Source organism: Perissodus microlepis, chromosome 16, assembly GCF_051167445.1.
Source record: "Perissodus microlepis isolate ML-2025 ecotype Zambia chromosome 16, ASM5116744v1, whole genome shotgun sequence".
NCBI classification, from domain to species: domain Eukaryota; kingdom Metazoa; phylum Chordata; class Actinopteri; order Cichliformes; family Cichlidae; genus Perissodus; species Perissodus microlepis.
Window position 1 is genome coordinate 20,084,240 of NC_140476.1, and position 21,073 is coordinate 20,105,312.

At 41.0% G+C, this 21,073-nt stretch overlaps 1 protein-coding gene across 2 annotated transcripts; it reads right to left on the minus strand.

The window, feature by feature from the left end:
• Positions 1 to 86: 86 nt before the first annotated feature.
• srpx (sushi-repeat containing protein X-linked) lies at positions 87 to 20,024 on the minus strand. Of its 2 annotated transcripts, none has more exons than XM_084908431.1 (10): positions 19,844 to 20,024; positions 12,838 to 12,894; positions 8,587 to 8,775; positions 7,455 to 7,631; positions 6,789 to 6,915; positions 6,574 to 6,695; positions 5,523 to 5,702; positions 3,423 to 3,556; positions 815 to 936; positions 87 to 724 (listed from the first exon to the last, which is right to left on the minus strand). In XM_084908431.1, exons 1-10 carry the CDS (start codon positions 19,902 to 19,904, stop codon positions 541 to 543), a joined length of 1,353 nt encoding a protein of 450 aa, XP_084764557.1. In that variant the 5' UTR covers positions 19,905 to 20,024; the 3' UTR covers positions 87 to 540. The 2 variants fall into 2 exon arrangements, with proteins under 2 accessions (XP_084764557.1, XP_084764558.1); XM_084908432.1 differs by lacking the exon at positions 19,844 to 20,024 and adding an exon at positions 19,699 to 19,835.
• Positions 20,025 to 21,073: the final 1,049 nt, after the last annotated feature.

The window sequence follows — 21,073 nt, forward strand, 5'->3', positions numbered from 1 at the left end:
TTTGCCCTCTTAACTTTCTCTCTTTACTTGTCCTCGGGCACTTTTGGAGACTGCTTCCTCACACTGACGCACACAGGAGCACATCCTCCGCACTAGACATATTTAATCAGTGTTTGCAAATTCAGACACAGATGCACTGCACGTACAGAGTACATCCTTATTGGGAAAGGTGCGACATAAATATTAGGTGAAAGGTCTTCCAGTTCATACAGTAAAAAGACTTTTTTTACAAAGTAGTAAGACAATTATTCTGCTTTGAAAATAATAATAATAATAGAACAAATAAAATACAGACAAGACACAGGAATCAGTATGACTGTAATGCACTGTGTGATTAGCACCATGACTGACATCCAAACCTTTGACACACACACACAAACAAACACAGACATGCTCGCGCACACAGGATACAGGGCAGATTTGGTTCAGGTAGGAACGTGTGACATGTGGATGGAAACGGGAGATCCGAGTCTTTTCTGCTGTGACGAAGGAGGGAAAGCTCAAAGATGGCTGACAGTCCATGGAAGTGTACTGGGCGTTTTATGACTGGCAGGTCTGGCCCGCCTCCTGCTGTACCAGCATCTCGTCTTTGCGGAGGGGGAAAGTGTCGATGGTGGTGAATAATTCAGCCGCTGTGATCGGAAACGGGTAGCGTTGTTTGTCTATGCCCTGCTTGTCTACCAGCACCATTTGGAAAGACCTTTGAGGAATCCGGAGCAGTAACCTAAGAAACGCATTCAGTTCAATGAGCAGGAGCGAGCAAAAGTCACACGTGCTGAAGTTAACAGAGGTGGGTGTGTTTGCATGTTAGTACCTGAGCTGCAGGGCCAGTCCTGGAGAAAGCAGGTTGTGTCGAATCCGGCCAACTTGTGCCGGGTAAGTCCCGACCAGCTCGATTACTGTCACATGTCTCAAGTCCAGGCCACACTGAGCTTGCTGTTCTCACAGGACACAGACACACAGATCCATCAGTTTTATGTTTTTGATTACGTTCAGCGCCACTTGAAAACAATGCTGTCTCTGTGCATGTGTTTTCCACATGTACGTATGACTACACTGTTTTAGACTGTGACTAATTTGGAGCCAATCTTGGCTCTGTTTCAAGTTAAGAGCTTGATCTGGAAACTCAAATCCGCAGCACACTAGAAAAAGCAGAACTGGGAGACATGTGTCCAACAACTATACACACTGGATTTTTTGTTCATAAAGAGAGGGGCAAATTTTAATCCGGTAATTGATATTTTGTGTGTGTGTTAGTGGAAACCAGTGGAAACCCCACTCCTGTCCTTATTGCATGAACAGGAATTCAAACAATCCGGCAGGCTGTTGATGCTGGTCAGCAGGTTAAAGTTAACAAAAATAGACTTAAAACGAACTTTTTTTCACACCAATAACTGAAAAAACAATGTGCCTACAGTGCTGTGCAAAAGTCTTGAGCTACCTCTTAGGTCCAACAATTTAAATGTCCAGGCTTCTTGAAGGACTCCCAAAGCTTTTCTTTGGATGTTTTGTGCCTCTTGTTCCGTTTTCTGTCAAGATGATCCCACACTGCTTCGGTAATCTTGAGATCCGGGCTCTGGGGAGGCCAATCCATGTCTGATAATGTTCTATTGTGTGTTTTTTTTCTATCCAGGTATGATTTTATTGCATTAGCAGGGTTCACTGCCATGCTGAAAAATAAAGCTATTGGCTATCAGACTCTTTCCAGATGGTAATACATGGTGGATTAAAATCTGAAAGCACTTTTTCTGCATTCCTATTTGTCCTTTCTTCTCTTTGCTCTTTTCTCAGACGGCTCACTTTTTCTGGTTTTGATTAAGTAATATTGTAGAGTCCTTACCTTACAATATAATACTCCATGAGGTGACTGCTGCTGTCAATTGGCACTTTGTAAGTAAAACCTAACTGAATAACTGTTGCAAGCATATTAATAAACAATTTATTGTAATATTGATATTTCGACTTATCCCTTTATATAAACGCGTGAATGCTACAGGATCCCTGCGTACATGTGTTATAAATCTGTGAATGTACAGGGGGATTTTTGTCAGTGTTTCGAATGATGTTCAGGTGATAGAGATAACAAACAGCACTGCAGTTTGCTACTTATTTAGTATTAATATACTAAGGTAAGTATTAGAACAGTGTCTACACATGTGCTTATCTTGCTACTAAAATGTGAAACTATCTGAGCTAATTATTAGCCCTTTATTTATCCAGGTAAAAAATCTCATTGAGATTAAAATTCTCATTTCCAAGAGACGCCTGACATCATGGCTAATCTGCTATGTTATTATGAAAGCATACAGTTTAGTACATTTACGCTAGATGTACTAAACTGTACTAAAATTTACAGCTACACTGACACTCTTGTTGCTTTTTAAGCTGTGAAGTTGTGGCACACAACACAGATAGATTTGGAGAGACTTCACTGAGCCCTGAGGGAAAATCTCTCCACAGTTTGCATAAAAACTCATTTCAAGTTAGATCTGCCTATTCCACACAGCCCAAACTTTCTGACAGTTCCTTTGTCTGCTACTGCAGCAAGATGATTTTTAAAGTGTTTGCAGTGAATAAATGGTAAATGCGCTTTACTTGGTCTTAAGGACCCCAAAGCGCTTTACACTATACACAATCATCCACCCATTCACACACTGGTGATAGCAAGCTACATTGTAGCCACAGCCACCCTGGGGCGCACTGACAGAGGCGAGGCTGCCGGACACTGGCGCCACCAGGCCCTCTGACCACCACCAGTAGGCAACGGGTGAAGTGTCTTGCCCAAGGACACAACGACCGAGACTGTCGGAGCCGGGACTCGAACCGGCAACCTACCGATTACAAGATGAACGCTCAGATCTTGAGCCACGATCGCCCCAAATAACCATACTGATGGGTCAGTTGTGTAATTGTGTAAAATTATCACCATTTTCCCAAATAAGGTGAAAATGAACTGTTTTTTCCTTCACTTTCAAACTAACTGTAGAAATTCCTGATAACCAATCGACAGACTGCAGGACCGATCAGTCATCTTGTTCACAAACTGACACCGGTTTATCTTTCAGCTGATATCCGAGTCACTTTGAAAGGTCAGGCATTTAAAAGCAGCTCTGACTTAATGTTGTCTGATGATGTGGGAAAGCATCCACCCCAGAATAGCCTTATCAGAGCCTGTGTCACTATCATTTATTCACTGCCGTGACATTTCGTGTTCATCACCACAACACCCTCTCTCCTATTTATTTGTGTCATCACTTTTACCCACTTAGGTGGCAAATCGGGTGAAAAAAAAACCCCACAAACACATTGAGGCTGTCTTTGTGTGCATCATCACAGAGGACGCAAGTCGCTCCGGCGTTGACTTCCACCCCTCCATCTCAGTCGACTCACATTCAGCTCATTAACTGAGAGTCGTGCCTCACCTGCAAGTTAGTCATCTGGAAGCGGTAATTATGATTGGCAGCCGTTGGCGCAGAGATAACGAGGAGCCTTCGCTTCTCATAGAACTGGTCCAGCAGCGCAGCAGCCGTACGCACTCCCACGTTGATGTTCATGGCTGTGACGACATCGAACGGACAATTTAAAGTGATGAGACAAGGCGTGACACACACGCTACAAAGAAAAGGGTGCTATTACAGCACATTATTTCTGTGAGATGTTTCATCATTGATTGTTTTTGGTTGCTCAGGTGATAAAATCAAATTAATGGGTCACGGTCTTTGCTATGACCCTTGTTTTCGATTATAATCCTAACGGTCCTTTGTGTTTCTGGAGGGTTTTCCTCGTTTTCTGTGCCTCCTATGTTTCCTCTTTCTGCTTCTCATCGTTTGTCTGTGTGTTTGTTTCTGAAAGTCAGTTCCTCCTGTGTCTGTCTCGCCTTTGTTCCTTTCCCTGCCTTTGTTATTTTCTTGACTGAGTTCATCCCTGCCTTATCCCTCTCCCTGGTGTGAGCATTTACTCTGCATCCTCTGACCCACAGTCCTATCCCTGTTGTTGTCCCATCACCCTCATGTTTTTTAGTCGCTCTTGTTTTCTCCAGCTGGCTCACTGCTTTCTTTTAGTCTCTTTGCGATTGGATTTTATTTTTGCATTGATTCTCGTGCCACAATGCGCATCACTTTTTACGTTTGGTAAACAATAAAAGCACTTTTTATATTTATTCTGCGTTCCAGTCTGTCTCTGTAGGTCCAACTTATGAGTTTCATTGGAAATGTGACAGAACTGAGTCGAACACATGACTTTTGTTATTCAACTGCTGCACTTTTTCTGTCTTCTTGCACATTTAATGGAGGACCGTCCAGTATTGATCCGTCCAATCGATCGGTAAGAGAGGCGCCATATTGTCCTCATTTTGGATTCCCATATAAAACCAGAAAAGGTTACAGGAACTATATGAAAAAAGAAAATGCACCCCAATATCTCTGCATTAAGCAGGATCCCTCTTAGTTTCTGTAGTCAAAAAATGACCTGTTTTGATTACATTCAATGGTGAAGAAACCCACGTACATAAATATCAGGCCATATAATATTTAACAGGACAGAATTTCGATTTTAAAACGTCATATTGGGCTAATAAGTAAGCAGATTTTGTAAATGAATGCAAACTAAATTCTCTCAAGTCCTTGAGCTCTCTATTGAGTAATGTCCAAGGCTCATGGTTTCAGTTTCTGTGATCATTCACCTTTTCAGACTTCAGGATTCCCTCTCACACTGCAATATTTCTACACTTAATTTAATCATCAGCAATTTCAGCTACTTGTAAAAAATCCCAGCAGGTTACAGGACAACAAAGTGTCTCTCTTACGGACTTGTTGCACGAGCAAGCTTTTTCCTCTGAAGATTTCATCCCAAAAAGCAAAACTAAACAGTGAAAATGAGGCTTTTTGGGAAACTAGATAAAAGCTAATGGTATATATATTTTTCAATTGCCAATTTAAATTGTATTTTATTATTTTAAGTTGTATCACATCGACAAAAAACTGATCTATCAGAAGTTTGTCTTTGTCTTTAAAGTCACTGTATATTGAACCTTCTCTTTAATGAAGTAGATTCACTGCATTTCAGCCAGATGAGGAAAAAAACTGCCAGACAAAGCAGCCAAAATGACAGCAAGACACAAAAACATTTTGACAGCCAAACCATATGAAAAACAGACAAACTGAGTAGAAAAAAAACACTTAATGAAAACCGCATATGATTCAAATGGTTGGAAATGAAACGTTTATACTCACAAAAACACAAAGAGACATAAAACAGAAACCCACTGGAGAAGATGTGAGCAGCTCGCTGAAAACTACTTGCATGTGTTTTGGTTGTTACTACAGATTTTTTGTCTTTTTCATAAATCCTGGAAGTACACAATGTCTACTTATTATAAATACAGGCTAAGCACATGACACAGTGATGGTAAAAGGAGTAAGAAAGTTCTATGTCTATGACTTAAACTAATACAATTATTAAATGAAGATTGTCATGTCTGTACGAGAACAGCTTGTATGGCTTGAACAGCATGCAGTACTTACGTGCACAGGTTGTGTCTGAGCCCGACCAGGTGAGTCCATACTGACACACTCTGGCAGCGCTGCCCCGTAGCTCGGAGCCGCCGGTGCAGGTGAATTCACAGGTGGCTCCGTAGTTGTCTTTGTCACTGTCACACTTCATGTAACCGTTGTCCGGAGGAAAGAGAGGGCTGCAGCGACGCACTGTTCACAAAAAGAGACAGTAAGATTCTGGAGAATTCGCTTTTTACAAGCCTGCTTAACTCTTGCCTAATATTTATTTGTCATATTATTCTGTATCATATGTTCAGACTTGGCTTATGCATAAACCGTTGTGCTAAAGGTGAAAAATAAAAGTTGCATTCAGGTAACTGCCACAGTACTGTGCAAAGGTCTTGAGCTGCCCCTACTTTCTATTTTGCTTCCAAGCAGCCAGTCTTGTCATTTTTTTAAAAGGGATCTTTGGAGATTACATTTTCAGAAAAACGAATCATTCAAGCATAAATAAGGTACCTTACTCAAGGAATGAACCAGTGTTTAGTCCCCTCATAATAAATTGTATCTTTAGCCACTTTGATATGACTATTTTAGCACCACCAAGGTTTTTAGCAGAACCCCTGGCATATCTAAACATGAAAAAAAATCTGAGGAAACTAGACATGAAGAAGAAGCAGTCCTAAAAAAATGCTATCTACAGCAGATAGACATTATGGGCATTAAAAATCAAGCAAAGATCTGAAACAGAACCAGAGAGATGGATGTATATAGGTGGATATATACTGTATTTCCATATATTTTTGCACATGTTTATTTTTGCAATAAATCACTGCACTTATTTTGCATTATACTGCAAGACTTTTGCACACATATTCTGTATGTACCGTACATCTGTTCTGTCTTGGTCTAACACGCATCCTAGCAAATATTGCATTGTATAATGTTAGTCTACCAATTAAATATATTTTTCTGTAATCTTTGGAGACTTCTTGGAGACAACCCCCTGAAAGAGTGTGTGACCAAAAACCCTGTTCCAGACAAACGATCAAAATCTTATCCTCTGCTTTTAGAGGCTCACCTCGCACTCTGACAGTGAAGCGGCAGGACCCTTTGTTCCCAGCCCGATCAAACACAGTGTAAGACATTTTATGGAGCCCCTCTGGGAAGTTGGATTTTGAGGGTTTTCCTTTAAGGATAACACTGGGGGGGGGGGGGAAACAAAAAACACATTCTCAGTTTTAATCTTTCAACTTACTCTTGGGGGCTTAACAAGGAAGCAGAAAAGCAACTGACTCTGTGAGGATGCCGTCTGCAGTGTCGACACCCTCTGGTGTGTCCCAAGTCACCCTCGCTGTCAGCTTTCCAGGTTCTGCCCACTTATCCTTCACATTTGGACACTTGATTTTTGGAGGATCAATATCTACAGAAAATTAATAAAAACAAAAAAACTTGTCATCACTGTAACTCTTGCAACATAAAGTTATACGGTGCATCCTCCTAAATCAAATCTAGCATAGATGAAAGACATGCTTGAAGTACATGAAAGACATCTAAAAAATCTTTTAAAGCGGAGACAAAGATGAATCTTGTGAGGAAAGTGTCCTCACAGATTCAGGTGATGACACTGTCACTGGCTTTAGTTCTGTGACACTATGACACTATGTACAGGTCACAAAGCTGAAAGCCATTTTTAGTTCAGATTGGCGCAAAGACATGAAACACATTACACACTGGTGACGGTCAAAGTCTGCGTATGTGTCTCTGAGTATAACACACAGAGTTCTAACTTTGCCAAACACTGTATCAGGACAAATAGTAATAGAGATGTATAAGTGAGAGCTGGAGCTGACGGTGTGCCTCTGGCAGCTAATTACTTGTTAGCAACTTAGAGGCTTCAGTCCTCTGTGGGAGACCAAACTGTACACAAAAGAACAACAACAACAATGCAAACAGTCTTACCAACACAGGTGGGCACTCCTGCACTCCACACCGCGTTGTAGCGGCACGTTGCCGTCTTCTGGCCCTTCAGAGTGAATCCGGGTGAGCAGAAGAACTCACAGCGAGAGTTGAAATAAGAGCCGTCTGAGCACTTGTAGCCACCATTAATGGGCATATCCAGCTTAGGACAACGGATCTCTGAAAGCAGGGTGAGCTCATTGTTAATGTGGTGCTTGCATGAGGGTTCCATTGCAACAGATGCATTTAAATACTTATACACACACAAAGCCTTCAGCTGCCAGACTCCTCTCCTATGGAACGAGCTCCCTGATCAGACTCAGGATGTAGACGCTCTTTCTACAGTTAATGTTTGGTTTGAAACTTTGCTTCTGCTGTAGGTGTTTGATCTACGAACTTCTTTTGAGTCTGGTTCTCCTGGTTAATGTCTTCCTGTTAAAAAAGGGAGTTTTTTCTCCTAACTGTCACTCACATCGTAGCATCTTTACCTTACAGCGTTGAGTACACTGAACTTGTGAATTGGACCAGTATAAATTAAACGGAACCGAGTTTGACAGAGTAAGCCAGCAGACGCAGGTGCTGATGTTTGCCTGCATATGCAAATTCCTGAGGAGACAGGTGGCACACAAAAGTATAAAAAAAAAAAATCCAACAAACTACATCCCCTAAAGAAGACTGTGATATGTGGTTCAAAGCATATAAAATTTCTACTTCTAGAATCAGGAATGAGCTCTAATCACACAGGAATCACTTTGACGTGATGCTTTAATGTGCAGCTACAAGCTATCTGGCTGCACTCAGAAACAAAATCTCTCTAGAACAGTCAGTACGGTCTCATTTGCTAAATTTGGGCCGTCCACAAAGCGTGCCTGTGGTCATTTTGGATGACGGCTCTGTTAATAAGATTTGAAGGCTTATAGACAGCTTTGATTTCTGCAGTTTGTCTGCTGACTGGCAGCTCTGTGGAAGGTTCTGGCTCCAAACAGCGGCATCTCTGGGTTCCCAGTTTGATGATATCCCACCTCCCTTCATCCATTTTGATAAGCATGGCTATATAATGCGTGTGTTGAATACATGTATGCATTTAAACAGTGAGAAACACAATGTGTGCGCATGTTCAAGTGGACTTTCTCACCTCGGCAGGCGTAGTTAGAGGACCAGTGTTTGCTCGCCATGCACACCACCTCTGAGCTCTGAGCTTCATATCCCTGCTTGCAGCGGATTTTACACCGTGTCCCCATCACGTTCCTGTAGTGCTCTCCTCTGGGTGTGCGACAGCTCACGTCACCATGTTTAATTTTAATGGGTGCGCACCACGGGGTTCCTAAAAAACAGCAGAACGAGGCACTGACCTTTTCTTCATCGTTTTATCTCATGTCTTTATGGTGTGGCCTTGAGTGACAGACGCTCAGTAACAAGCACTTACCTGTGATCATAGAAGCTTAGAGAGAGACTTCCACTGCCAGAGTGAAAGAACAAAAACCCACCCATCACCTTGAGTACAGGCAGATACAGTGGATTTCTTATTACCTTTTCAGTGACTTCCATTATCCAACAGTCTCATGAGGCAAAGGAGATAGTCTCACTCGAGTAAAAGACTGATAATAATGTGTGTAGAGAGCACTTAAGTTTTTGTGTGTGCGCGTGGTTTCAGAGCGTGAAAGGCACCACACAAATTACAGTCTTTATTAAGAATGCAGCTCTTTTTTATCCTTATCCTTAACTGATTTAGGAATCAAAGTTTATGGTCCCCTGGATCCATTATCATCTTTCCCTGATTAGGACTGTTCCTGATGCTGATAAGGATGACCAGGGAAAGTTAAAGTCTAGAAAAATGGTGCCTTAATTAAAGGAAGATTTTGACTTTCTTGGAGATCTTAGAGAAGACAGTTAAGAAGTCTATTTCAGGTTTTCATATGGAGCTACAGTACTGTGCAAAAGTCTTGAGCCAACTATTATTTCTTTGTATTTAGTTTCAAAAGTAGTCTTGAGCAATTTGTCTTTGAACATTGGCTGCTTTTTCACTCATTTTCAGTCCAGTCCTTATACCTGACCATTTCAGATGTATGTTTTTTTGTTTTGTTAAGCCACTTAAGACTGACCTATGAATTATTCAAACATACAAAGGGCACCAAAAGCAAGGAATGAACCGGTGCTGTGTCTACACATAACAGACAACTTAGCAAAGACCATTTTTTTGTTTCTTTAGGCACTTTGTTAATAGCAGCCTGTCATAAAAACACATAATTTGTTTCCATTTCTTTGGTTGAATTGACAAGAAATGCCAAAGATAGCACATCTTGACAGGCATAAAATAGTAATTTTGTCCCAAGAACGTGACTCGCAAAGAGCTATTAGCTGAAAACTTGGCATATTTCTAGGCACTGTGTGCAGTGTGTCCTTAAAGAAAGTAAGGACCCAGTGCACATGGTGTGAAGTGAAGGAAAAAATAAGGAAGTGGCAAAACAATCTACAGCAGATGAACTGTATCTGAAAGTCATGTCCTGAAGAACTAGGAGAAAATACAGCAAAAACCTGTGGGAAAACATCAGGTAAGTGAGTGGTGACTGGTCCTCTGGGCCAAAGTTGAATCATCATCAAAATGTACAGAGGAGGTCAGGAGAGAGGTACAGCAGTGAATGTCTACATCTGTAAAACTATGGCGTTATTTTTGTGCCACTATTCTGAGCGCACGTAAAAATAAATTGCAGGTGCAAGTGTTGCATTTTGAGGAGAAATTTATTTTGAGCGAAGAAAAGCTAAATTTGAGTGAACAAAATTCATTGCTGCGTGCAAAAAATGTATTTCAGTGTTTGCTATTATTCATACACACACACAAAATAGCAGCCCCTGTCGCTCAGTTTTTGCACTTGCGCTCGCTCGCAATGTGTTGCTCGCGCTCTCAACGTGTTGCTCGCGCTCTCAACATTTCTGTCCGTGCGCGCTCAACAAAACCAGCCAATCACAGACTTGGATGCAAAAAAAATCTGATTGGCTGTTTTGGTCTCCAATCAGCTCGAAATGACGAAATGCAATATCCCAGAATCCATTTCGTCCAAAACTCAAACGAGGCAGTGGCGGAGGAACACAGAATGGCGGAGTTTGAAATATTACTCTTTCTGGGTCACAAAATAAACTTTTAAGATATTTTCATGCGAGAATGGTGCTGTGTAAACTTCAAATATTTGCTCGATTTATCAAGACATCACATATTTGCATAAGTGCTCTAACGTTTTCGGAGATGCCTGTTACCCACCATCTAGCATTTTTTTACGTGCGCTCAGAATAGTGGCACAAAAATAACGCCATATAAAACACGGAGTTGGCTCTGTCGTGGTTTGGAGCGGCATTTTGCCAGTCGTGTTGGAGATCGTGTCTGTCTTATTTATCAGTCATGTATTGGCCTCCCCAATACATAGCTGGACCCCAACGGCAGTGTGGGATTATCTAGACTGAAAACAGAACAAAAGGCAGCCAACATCCAAATAAGAGCTTTGAATGTCCTTCAAGAAGAAAGCATATCTAAGTGATTTCAGGCTGTGCTGAAGAATAAAGGTGGTCGTACCAAATATCGATTTTTAAACTTGTTTGAATTGTACAAACTCGGTTTTTGCCTCATATATTTTCCATGTATGTTTGCATATGTTTCAATCATTCATTACATCCATTTTTCTAGCAAAGTATAAGGAATTGAGGAATTACTACTACAAGACTTTTTGCACAGTGCTGCACTTTCAGTGACTCCGCATAAGCTAAACTCTGCAGACTGAATTCAGTGTTCACTTCTGATAGATTCGTTTATTAAAGAGACTGAATCAATCTTCTAATCTTCTCAAAAAACTTAAAGTAAGAAAGAAAGTATTTCTTTAAAAAAAAATCAAACTATTCCTTTGAGATCTTTGCTTGAAATTGCACATTTCAACTCGCTTCCTCACAGAGTGGATAGCTGCCCATCTCTGTGATGCTTGTGTAAAATTTCTTGAATGTTGCCAAATTTAAGGGGCCACAAGGTTCTTATTCCAATACAGGAAAATCAAAATCTGCAGTTTATTTCCTGCTGGCTCTAGTTGAACATTGAGCCTGCAGACCACCACAAACACACAGAGGAGAATACACACAAGCTCAGGCTTACTTCCAGGTGGAGTCAAAATGAGTTTTCATTACACAGCAAACCACCCTTGCTCCTTCTCTCTGTGCTGTTGTGTGTGTTGGCAAAACTTCCACAGCCAACGAGTAAGAGAAAATATTATATCTGAGCTTTTACACGAGGGGAGAGTGCGGTTTGGCCGGGATGATAATGTTCCGTGTAAATGACCCTAGATTTAAAATGGGAAGCTACTTTGACGTAACAGTGTCAGTTTACAAAACTGGCTGAATGAGCTGGTGTTGAATTAATGGTTCTTTGGAGGAACTGAAATGAGTTCAGCTATTTTTGTTCAAGCTAAACAATTTTTTAGTATTTTATCTAAAATTTTATCCTGTGAAATTCTTGCCTCAATTTAAACTTGGGTGTATACACTCTCTGACCACTTCATTAGGTACACATTGCTGTGTATTCGGCCTTCAGAATTACTTTAATTCTTCATGGGAGAGATTCAACAAGGTGCTGGAGACATTCCTCAGAGATTTTGGTCCATATTGACATGATAGCATAACACATGCATGATGAGAATCTCCCATTCTACCACATCCCAAAGCTGCTCTTTTGGTTTGTGGAGGCCATTTGAGTAGTAGTTACGCCACCGACAGTAGCATGAACCACTGATACATTACAGGATGGATCCATGCTTCCGTGTGGCTTACACCATCTGAATGTCACAACAGAAAGTGAGACTCATCAGACCAGGCAACATTTTTTCAATACGCTTCCTGTTATCTGAGAGGAATGGCACCTAGCGTGGTCTTCTGCTGCTGTAGCCCAGCTGCTCTTATGCATGCCTTATTTATAATGAGTGGTTTCCATTTTTGCCAAGGGAACTGAATATTTTCTCTTTTTTCGATCATTCTCTGTAAACCCTAGAGATGGTTGTCTAGAGAAAATCCCAGTAGATCATCAGTTTCTGAAATCTGCAACAATACCCAACAACCACGCTACATTTAAAGTAACTTAAATCCCTTTTCTTCCCCATTCAGATGCTCAGTTTGAACTTCAGGGGGTCATGTTGATCATGTTTAGATTCACTGAGTTCCACCCATATGATTGCATTATTGGGCAGTTGAATAGGTGTATCTAACAAAGTGGCTGGTGAGTGTACTTTCTTAACTATAGTGCATTAATTTTCTACTTCTAATGTAAAAACGTATTGAATTGAAATGCGAGTTAAGTTTAAACTGATCCTGTATGTCTGCGTGCATGCTGTGGCAGTGACAAACCAAGTGTCGTTACCTCTATAGGTATGAGAATACCAGTCCTCGTCGTCTCCGTAGGCATACCGTCCTGACCCTGGGGGTAAAAGAAAGCAAGAAAAAAGCAACTAATACAATGAAGAGCTACGTTTATGTTAGGCAATGTTTGAAAGCTTTGTCCTGGGCTGACCTGCAGGGCTTTTAGCCGCCCTGCAAAACAGCACCAAGAACAGCCTAAAAGTATTGCTCAACTTCATCTAATCCAGATACCACGGGTGGGAGTAATCAGAATCCACTGGACAGAACACATGCAAGAAGAATAAGTAAGTCCCAAAAGATCTCTGTTTTCCAGTTGGCTTGGAAAAACGAATCTTTTTAACACAGGGATACACTCTGTGATCCTCATTTGAAACGTTTTGCTACAAAACAGCTCCTAAACATATACCCACCATAGCCATCCATATTGTGTCATCTTTAGCAGTGACACATTACTGAGAAAACATGAAAAAACGCTGAAATGTGACACATCATTGAGAGGCACTCACAGCCAATCTGTGAGGAGCCAGGGGGATTCATCTAGGAAAGAGGATGAAGGGATAGGGAAGATAGAGCAGGCCTGGAGCTAATAAAGCTGAGAGGAAATGAGTAAGGATGGGGTTAAAGAAGCAGGAATAAAACTGGCTCAGAGATGTTATGAAGCCCGGCGTGAATGTGTTCTCTGTTCAGGGTCCACAAAGGAGGAGTGTTCAGACCTCCTTCAGCACCGTATATCGGCCACATGTCAGTCAATGAGCCCAAGATAAAAATCACCAGTAGCTACCACTCCTTCTTCCTCAGCGTGGTTTTTCTGTCAGTCTAACAAATGCTGTCTGGGCGAAAATGCTGCAAGTCATATAGCACACAGTTACACACATGCACACACACAACAAGCTTTGAGGTTTCAGCATTCAGATCACACAGCATCGACTGCACAGAGCAAACCCACATACTGAGTGAGTCAGATTTAGCTGTCTAATGGGAAAACTTAAGTGTCTGCTTCTTAATGGGGCGAGGGAGGGAGGAAAGAAAGTTATGGAAAACTAATTACAGGTGTGTCTGTGTGTCTCTGTGTGTGTGTTTCAGCATTACAGTGAACACTAGTTAGAACCACATGCACCGTCAAAGTTATCAGCTCTGAAGGAATTTGCAGCAACTGCAAACAAACAGGATGTGATCATTTACACTGTGATGCAACTGGCACTCATAACCCTATTTTTGTGCTTTTTATGGATAGACTTAAAGATTTACGTTCATTTATGGAGAATTTGAAGGACTTGTGCATTTGTTAACGTTATCTAACTGATTAGAACCTCGCTGTTTACTAGATTACTAGTTCAGTTTGCAAGACATGCAAAAAACGTGTTTTTACGACTATCAGTTAAAATTAAATTGCTGTGAATCAAAAGGTAGGAAAAGCAGTGCATTTGACACCGTTGCTAGAGCTGTGTTTACAAAAAGAAATAAAAATCATCACTGGATCCTTTTTCAATTTTACTGTGGAGTAATGTAACAAGATGGAGCAGTTACAGTGAGAAATTGCTTGCACTTTGCATAACAAGAAATCTGCTAATTAAATATTGGGAAAAAAACAATTATTCACAGACTTATTTATTAAAACTGGTTGTTTTTTCACCAGTTATTAGAAAAGTAGCTGCCTAAGGGGTGCCAGGAGAAAGCCTCTTCTCTAAAAAGAACATGGCAGCACAGCTTAGTTTTGTAAAGCTGCACAAAGAAAAAGACTTCTGGAACAGTGTCAGCTGGACAGTTAAGACCAAAGTTAAGATGTTTGGCTTTAATCCACTGAGCCACGTTTAGTGGATCCATCCACGCGTTTGTGTTGTTTATGCCAAACTCTGATCCATGCAGAGCTGAGTGATTCCCTTTGGGTTTCCTAACACACATAAACAGGCTTTAATACAATAATCTTACTCATCTTTAACACCTTTTTTTAAAAATTGAGTTCCCATTCCTTCTGCAGTTTTAACATTAGTGAGCTAATTTATTCAGTCACCCTTTATTTTCCTGAGCTTTACTTCATTTAATCCATTTTGTTCTAAATTGTGTTTTTTGGTAACTGCAGTGTGAGAGTTTCAAAGCTTGTGACATAAATAAAGTGTATTCTATCGTATTCTATAAAAATGTGATCACTGTTTTACAGTCACTCATTTTTCACTGGCTGCATGTTATCAGAATGGGTCAGTGTGTCTGACATGATCACTGAAGTTGTTGTAATAACACAGTTTGCCTTACTAAAACCACAGACAATATAAAAGATAGATGTAGCTTCATAGTCGGAAAAGTGAAGCCACGAAGTGCCTTAAATTTGCATTCTTTATGTGGCCACCAGGGGGCAGTGCTTGTGGCTGCAAAAATGCTCCCTGTCCTATTGAACTGTGTGAACTTTTCTGCTGAGTTTATGGACCCAGTTGCTAATTTTGGTTCATACTGAATTAAAAAATAAAGTCTCCTTTCTAAATCTTGGTCATTCTATATTTTAGAAATGAGGATAATCTTGGGTATGTTCATTGGCTAATGATATGTGATTGGCAAGGTGTTAGCAAGTGAGCATGCAGTTTCACAGTCATCCCGCCTCTGGACACAGGAGGGTAATGAGACACAGGTGAAACCAATAAGGACACAAGTGAAAGGAAAGCTAAAGACAAATGTGTATCTGAACTTTACAGGAAATACCAGGAAAGGCTGGGAAACTTAAAACAAATGGATAAAATAACCTAAATAACTAAGAGAATGAAAATAAGTTAAAAGCTCCACAATAATCCAAAAACAACTAACAAATCATAAAAACAATGAGACCCTGACAAGTCATGCACATCACTACTTTTCATAAGCTTAAGGTAAAAAAAAACATTTGCCTCACTGTGTAACTTATAACTCCTTATCATTCACAACTAAAACAGCCAACATGTGTAATAAAGATCAATAAAACAAACAGAAATGCTCCTCTCAGTATAAAAAAACGCTTTATGTAACACTTTTGTAGCTTGGTGTTACGCAAGAGTGTGTTATGGTGTTTCTCATTCACCCATTCAGAAACACTCACACACCAAGGTGGTCACCTGCCACCAGGAGCGACCTTGGTTTAGGAACAGCCTCAGTCTAAGGACACCTCACCAAAAGCTGCATCTTTCAGCTATATTGGCTAAAAGAATAATAATTTTCTTTAAAATGGGATCAGATACAAAATCCATGATGAATGATAATCTCACCACCAGGTGAGATACAACAGCCATAAATCTTAGTCGAGCCAATCAATAGCCTCTCCCCAAACTCAATTATTAATCTCTGTATAATTAAATAAGATGAAACGCTGTTGTGCCACACTGGCCTGCAGGGAACAAATAGTTAACCCTTCCCACTCTCTAAAAATGCTTAGCACACATGTAACTTATTCATCCACTTTGTTTACACGCTGCAGAAACCAATTTGGGTCTTGGCTCTGTAATAAACAAAAGCAACTAAACAAAAGCATTGGAGCTCAGATATTCATCTTCAAAGAACAAATAACTTTTTCTTATATTGTTTACTTTTGGAGTAGACATTTTTTTTTATCTTTAGACAAACAAGCAGCCATGAAGGACGGAGGGCACACAAGGATGCTCAGAGCAGAGTGAACTCTCCCATCACTGATGTCTCCATCTGCAGCTCTCAACAGCTGCTGATACCTTTCTCACCCATAGGTGGGACAGATTTGATTGGATCACAGCAGCTACGCAGCTGGAATAAATGGACTGGGTCTGGTTTGTGCTTGTTGATGAGAGAGCTCCACATTCAAAGGATTTCAAAACAGGGATTGAGCGATCTGAGACTTTCCTTCATTTATATTTAACGAATCTGTCAATGCGATGAGGAGGGGATCGGCAGCCAGCATCATCTTCCTGTCCATCTCTCTTACTTCAAAGGAGTTGTCAGTGTTAACAGTGCAGGAACGGCAGGAGCTTGCCTTCCTGAGAAACCTCTGGGAGTGAATATGCTTTAAATTACAGAGCCTGATTCTCCAATTAGCTGTTCTCTGCAGGCCTGTAATACAAACCGTCATTATGTGGAAGAAGCTCTTTTCCGGTAAATGTGGAATCGTGGCTGCAGGCTACCGGAGGGGAAGAATAATAAATAAAATGCGCTGTCATTTCTGTAGAACTCAATTCAAAACGCCACGATTACAAACTTACATAATTCCCTTTTTTCTGCACTAATGACTTGTGTCTCACTTACACTCATGTCTGCTTTGCTTTTCTCATTACATCAGCAGTTTCTGACCCTGAGGAGCAAACTGCTCCGGGTTTCATCTCCATTACCTTACATAGAGGTACAGTGTTACACCCTACAACCCACCACAGCAAGTTAAAACCTATTAAGGAAAGTAAACTCGCCTAAGTGCTCTCAACTGATGATGCCTTGATGCATCTGGTTTGTGTGTCTCGTGTAAAATCAAATACTTATATCCAGTAAAACCTCTGTAGGTACTAGCCAAGCAGGATGAAGCACTTCATCACCTGAGAGATACAAAATAACTACAAGCTGTTGGCAGCTGAGGTGTTTGACTCATTCAGTTAGTGTTCACCAGGTTCACTGCTAGAAACCAATCATTTCACACCGGGTCTTTATTTAGCATCTGTTTGTCCATTCCTAAAGCAGAGACAATCAATATTTCTGCATCAACAATGGGTCGGATGGACCCCAGGAAGGATAGTGAACACTAAGGGGGGATGTGGGGAACACTGCAGTTTCTCCTGTTTTAGTGTTTCAGTTCACTCAACATTTTCAGAGGAAGGCAACAATTTTTAGAGAAACATTTGATCAGCACCACACAGACACATGCCATTCAAATGGATGTATGCATCATGTATCTTCAGGATTCACAGTCCAAAATAATCTGCATTTATCTTAAAGTGACCATTGTTGCAGCCCTTCATTTCATCCACCTTCTCAGACAAGCTGTTGTCCCTCATAAACAGCAGAGCGATAGACCCATACACCGATATCCGGTGATTTAAAAATATAACAGAGTGATATTCAGACACACGAAACAGATTTCTCTAAAATTTCTCAAACATGTGTTTCTCTCGTCACTTCTTTACTCTTGATTTTAAGTTATTGGTTGTTATAAATGCTGATACCATTATACCGACAAACAGCTAATAGCTCATATATCAGCCCAGCCAGTATTGCTCAGACTCTAATAACCACCAGGCTTGGATATCGGTTTAGTGGGAGAACGCTTCACCTTAGCGACTGGAGGTAGCCAAGGCCCCGTCTCACACTGCTTATTAACTTATAGATTGAACTTATTGAGTTCACTCTATTAATCCTTACAAATATGGTTTTAGTACATCATGGCCACAAGTGAATAATGAAGACTTTTTGTAAATCCTCCTGCTGCTTTCTCTTTGAGCCACATGCAAACGCCTCTAATAACACTTCAGTCTAAAACTAGCTACCCATTAACCAGAAAGGCATTTGGAAAGTGCATCCTTCACCAAGGTCAATATCCCTGTATTGCAATGAAGAACGTGAACCAGATTCACCCTCAACTCAAATATTGTGGATCCAGGGTGATAAATTTAAGAAAATTCTAAAAAGCTCTAACACTGACTGAGGAATTATTAGAGAGTTCTTGGTCTGGTCCTTGTGCATTGCTTTGTAATTATGCAGGTTGCTTTCAAGCAGACTTCCTCGATGATGGTACTTGCTGGCATTTCCTCAAACTACTCCCTTCATGAGGTGTATGACCCACATCAGTAAAACATACCCTCATGGAAAATGTGATCTGGCTGTGATTGAGTGACTACATGGCCCTATTACGAGTAACACCCCCCCCGCCCCACAAAAAAAGGAGCCCGAAAGGAGCAAAAGCAACTGCACATCTCTAGATTTGACTCTGGTGCACTGCCACACAACCCTGGCCATGCCTAACTAATAAAAGGCTTACTAACCAAAAGAACAAACACAAACAGAGCCCAGTAAAATAAACTCCTCATAATAGATGCAGGCGCATACACAAGAACAGACCAAAGTCCTGACTGTCGGCTCAATGAGCAGTTTTTAGTGTGTCAGTATGAATCTGCTCCACAGCTTGTGTTCATGTTTCAGCCTGTATGATCATACAGCAGCGGTGAGCCACTCTCAAACCATCTACAGGCACACAGCCACTGCAACTGACTGTACAAGCTGGGACACACACACACACACACACAACACTTCATCCAGACTTACGCTTTGAAGTCATTTCCGCTTCTCGCTGGAGGCTACAGGCTTTATGTTTCTTATACTGGATCTTGCACATCAACGGTGATTATTTGCATTATGGAGTGACTGCTGTGTTGGACAACGTCTTGTTTCATTCATCCAAAGAAAAGCAGTTATTTTCCATGAAGGAACAGTGATAGAAAAGTTAACAGGGGCAGTAAACTCTTTGGAACTATATGTATTTGGAATTCAACATTAGAACAGAAACTCTTTAGTGTTAAGTAGTGTAAATAATTCCAGACACCCGAAGCCAAAATATGTGAAGGCCCTTTGTTCATTTTAATTCAAAGCTCTTAGTTATTGGGGTCTTTTCAGCCTCTTAGCGCGGTATCAAAGATTAAGAGGTGGAGGCATGAAGAAGCGAAAATTAAACTTTGAGCGCAGATCAGCTGCGGGCCTGTGATTAGCGCCACCGACCGAGCTGTGCGCACAGAAACGTCCCCCACATGCACACTGCACTCCCCCCGCTCTCCACCCCCTCCACGTAAACACAGCCGCGGTTCACCAAGCACCAGCAGCGGGGAGGACGAGAAACCTCAAACTCAGTTCAACTTACAGTCATCTCTAAGCCCAAAGCGCATAATTTAACTACACTTACCCCTCCACCAAGCCACTGGCACCCCCAGAGTCTGTCCATGTGGACTCTCTCTCAAGATAAGCTGCTCTACCATTTGATATTTCTTCTTTTCAGCACGGTTAAAAACGTCCGGAAGATGAATGAGAGGCTGTAAGTTGCTGTTTACCTTCATACCCGGAGCAGAAGCAGAGCTGGACAAACAGGAGCAGCAGCGGCCACATGTCCATGTCGGGACGCGGGACGGACGTTCCTCAACATGTGAAGGGGAGCCTGCAGGAAAACTTCAGTGCATTCCTTCTTTCTAAAGGCCCGCCTCTTGCTCCAGAAACAAGGGAGGATTCTCTTCACACAGCCTGGCCCTACCACCGGCATGAGGGAGCCAGACAGGGAGGACAGTGCCAGGCTCAAGGCTAAACTGTGACCCAAGTGCATCAAATCAGCCCATTTTATTTTTATTCCTTTAACTTGTTTATTTACTGATATACTTTGTGTATTTTACTCAAGTGACTACTGTGCATATATTTATTTTATCTATCTTTAAAATACACGAAAAACTATCAGTTGTATAGATAGCTAAGTTTATTTGGCCCCTTAAGGACATTTGATTGGAGCATTTTCCCTACACCAACATGGATACAACACATGCACATTTCATTGTACCAGCTTGGTAGCAAGTGTGTTGCTCATATTTAGGTGATGGCTTGAGGAGCAAAATAAAGTTATAAAGTGGTGGATAGGTTTTATTTTGAGACTGTAGGAAGCCCGACACAATGTATAAGTCACAATATTTTAGTTTACCTGCAAATGTTCTGTCATCATGTTTGCCTCTCCACGTTTTGGTGCCCATTGTAAGGTATGAGGATTGGTCCAAATACCGATGGTATTGGATCAACACTAGCACGATACTTGATTTTGATCCTCTAAGTTCAGTAATTAATATATATTATTTTATTTATTTATTTTTTAAATAGTTTTATAGCTCATCTGCAACCCAGGTCTCTACAAAAAAAAGAAAGCATAAATTTGCAGTATCCCACCCCACCACTTTATTGGTGAAATAAGATTTAATGTCACCCCTGCACATTTCACACTTTTACAGCTTCGCTGCATCTCAGAAAAGTAAGTAAATGAGTACAGTTTTGTGCTATGTGCTATGCAGCACATTTCAAGACAAATATCACAAAGTGCTTCATAACAAAATACTAAAAACATGAAGTCCAAAAAAGTTACCTGCAAGCAACATTTTCAGCTCCTTTTTAAAAGAGACCACAGAACTCGGCTCAGTGGGAGAGAGTTTCAGTGTTTTGCAATAGCACTTTGTACAGAGTTTCAACATCTTTAACAGATTTTAGATTTCAGCCTAGTTTAAAATCAGATGGACACTTTTCAAAAGTGA

Coding starts and splice junctions, on each gene's coding strand:
- srpx (XM_084908432.1), bottom strand. CDS start 19,771: ATGGTAGAGCAGCTTATCTTGAGAGAGAGTCCACATGGACAGACTCTG. Junction 12,895..19,698: donor GCCAGTGGCTTGGTGGAGGG/GTAAGTGTAGTT, acceptor TTTTACCCCCAG/GGTCAGGACGGTATGCCTAC. Junction 8,776..12,837: donor GTATTCTCATACCTATAGAG/GTAACGACACTT, acceptor GCTGTTTTTTAG/GAACCCCGTGGTGCGCACCC.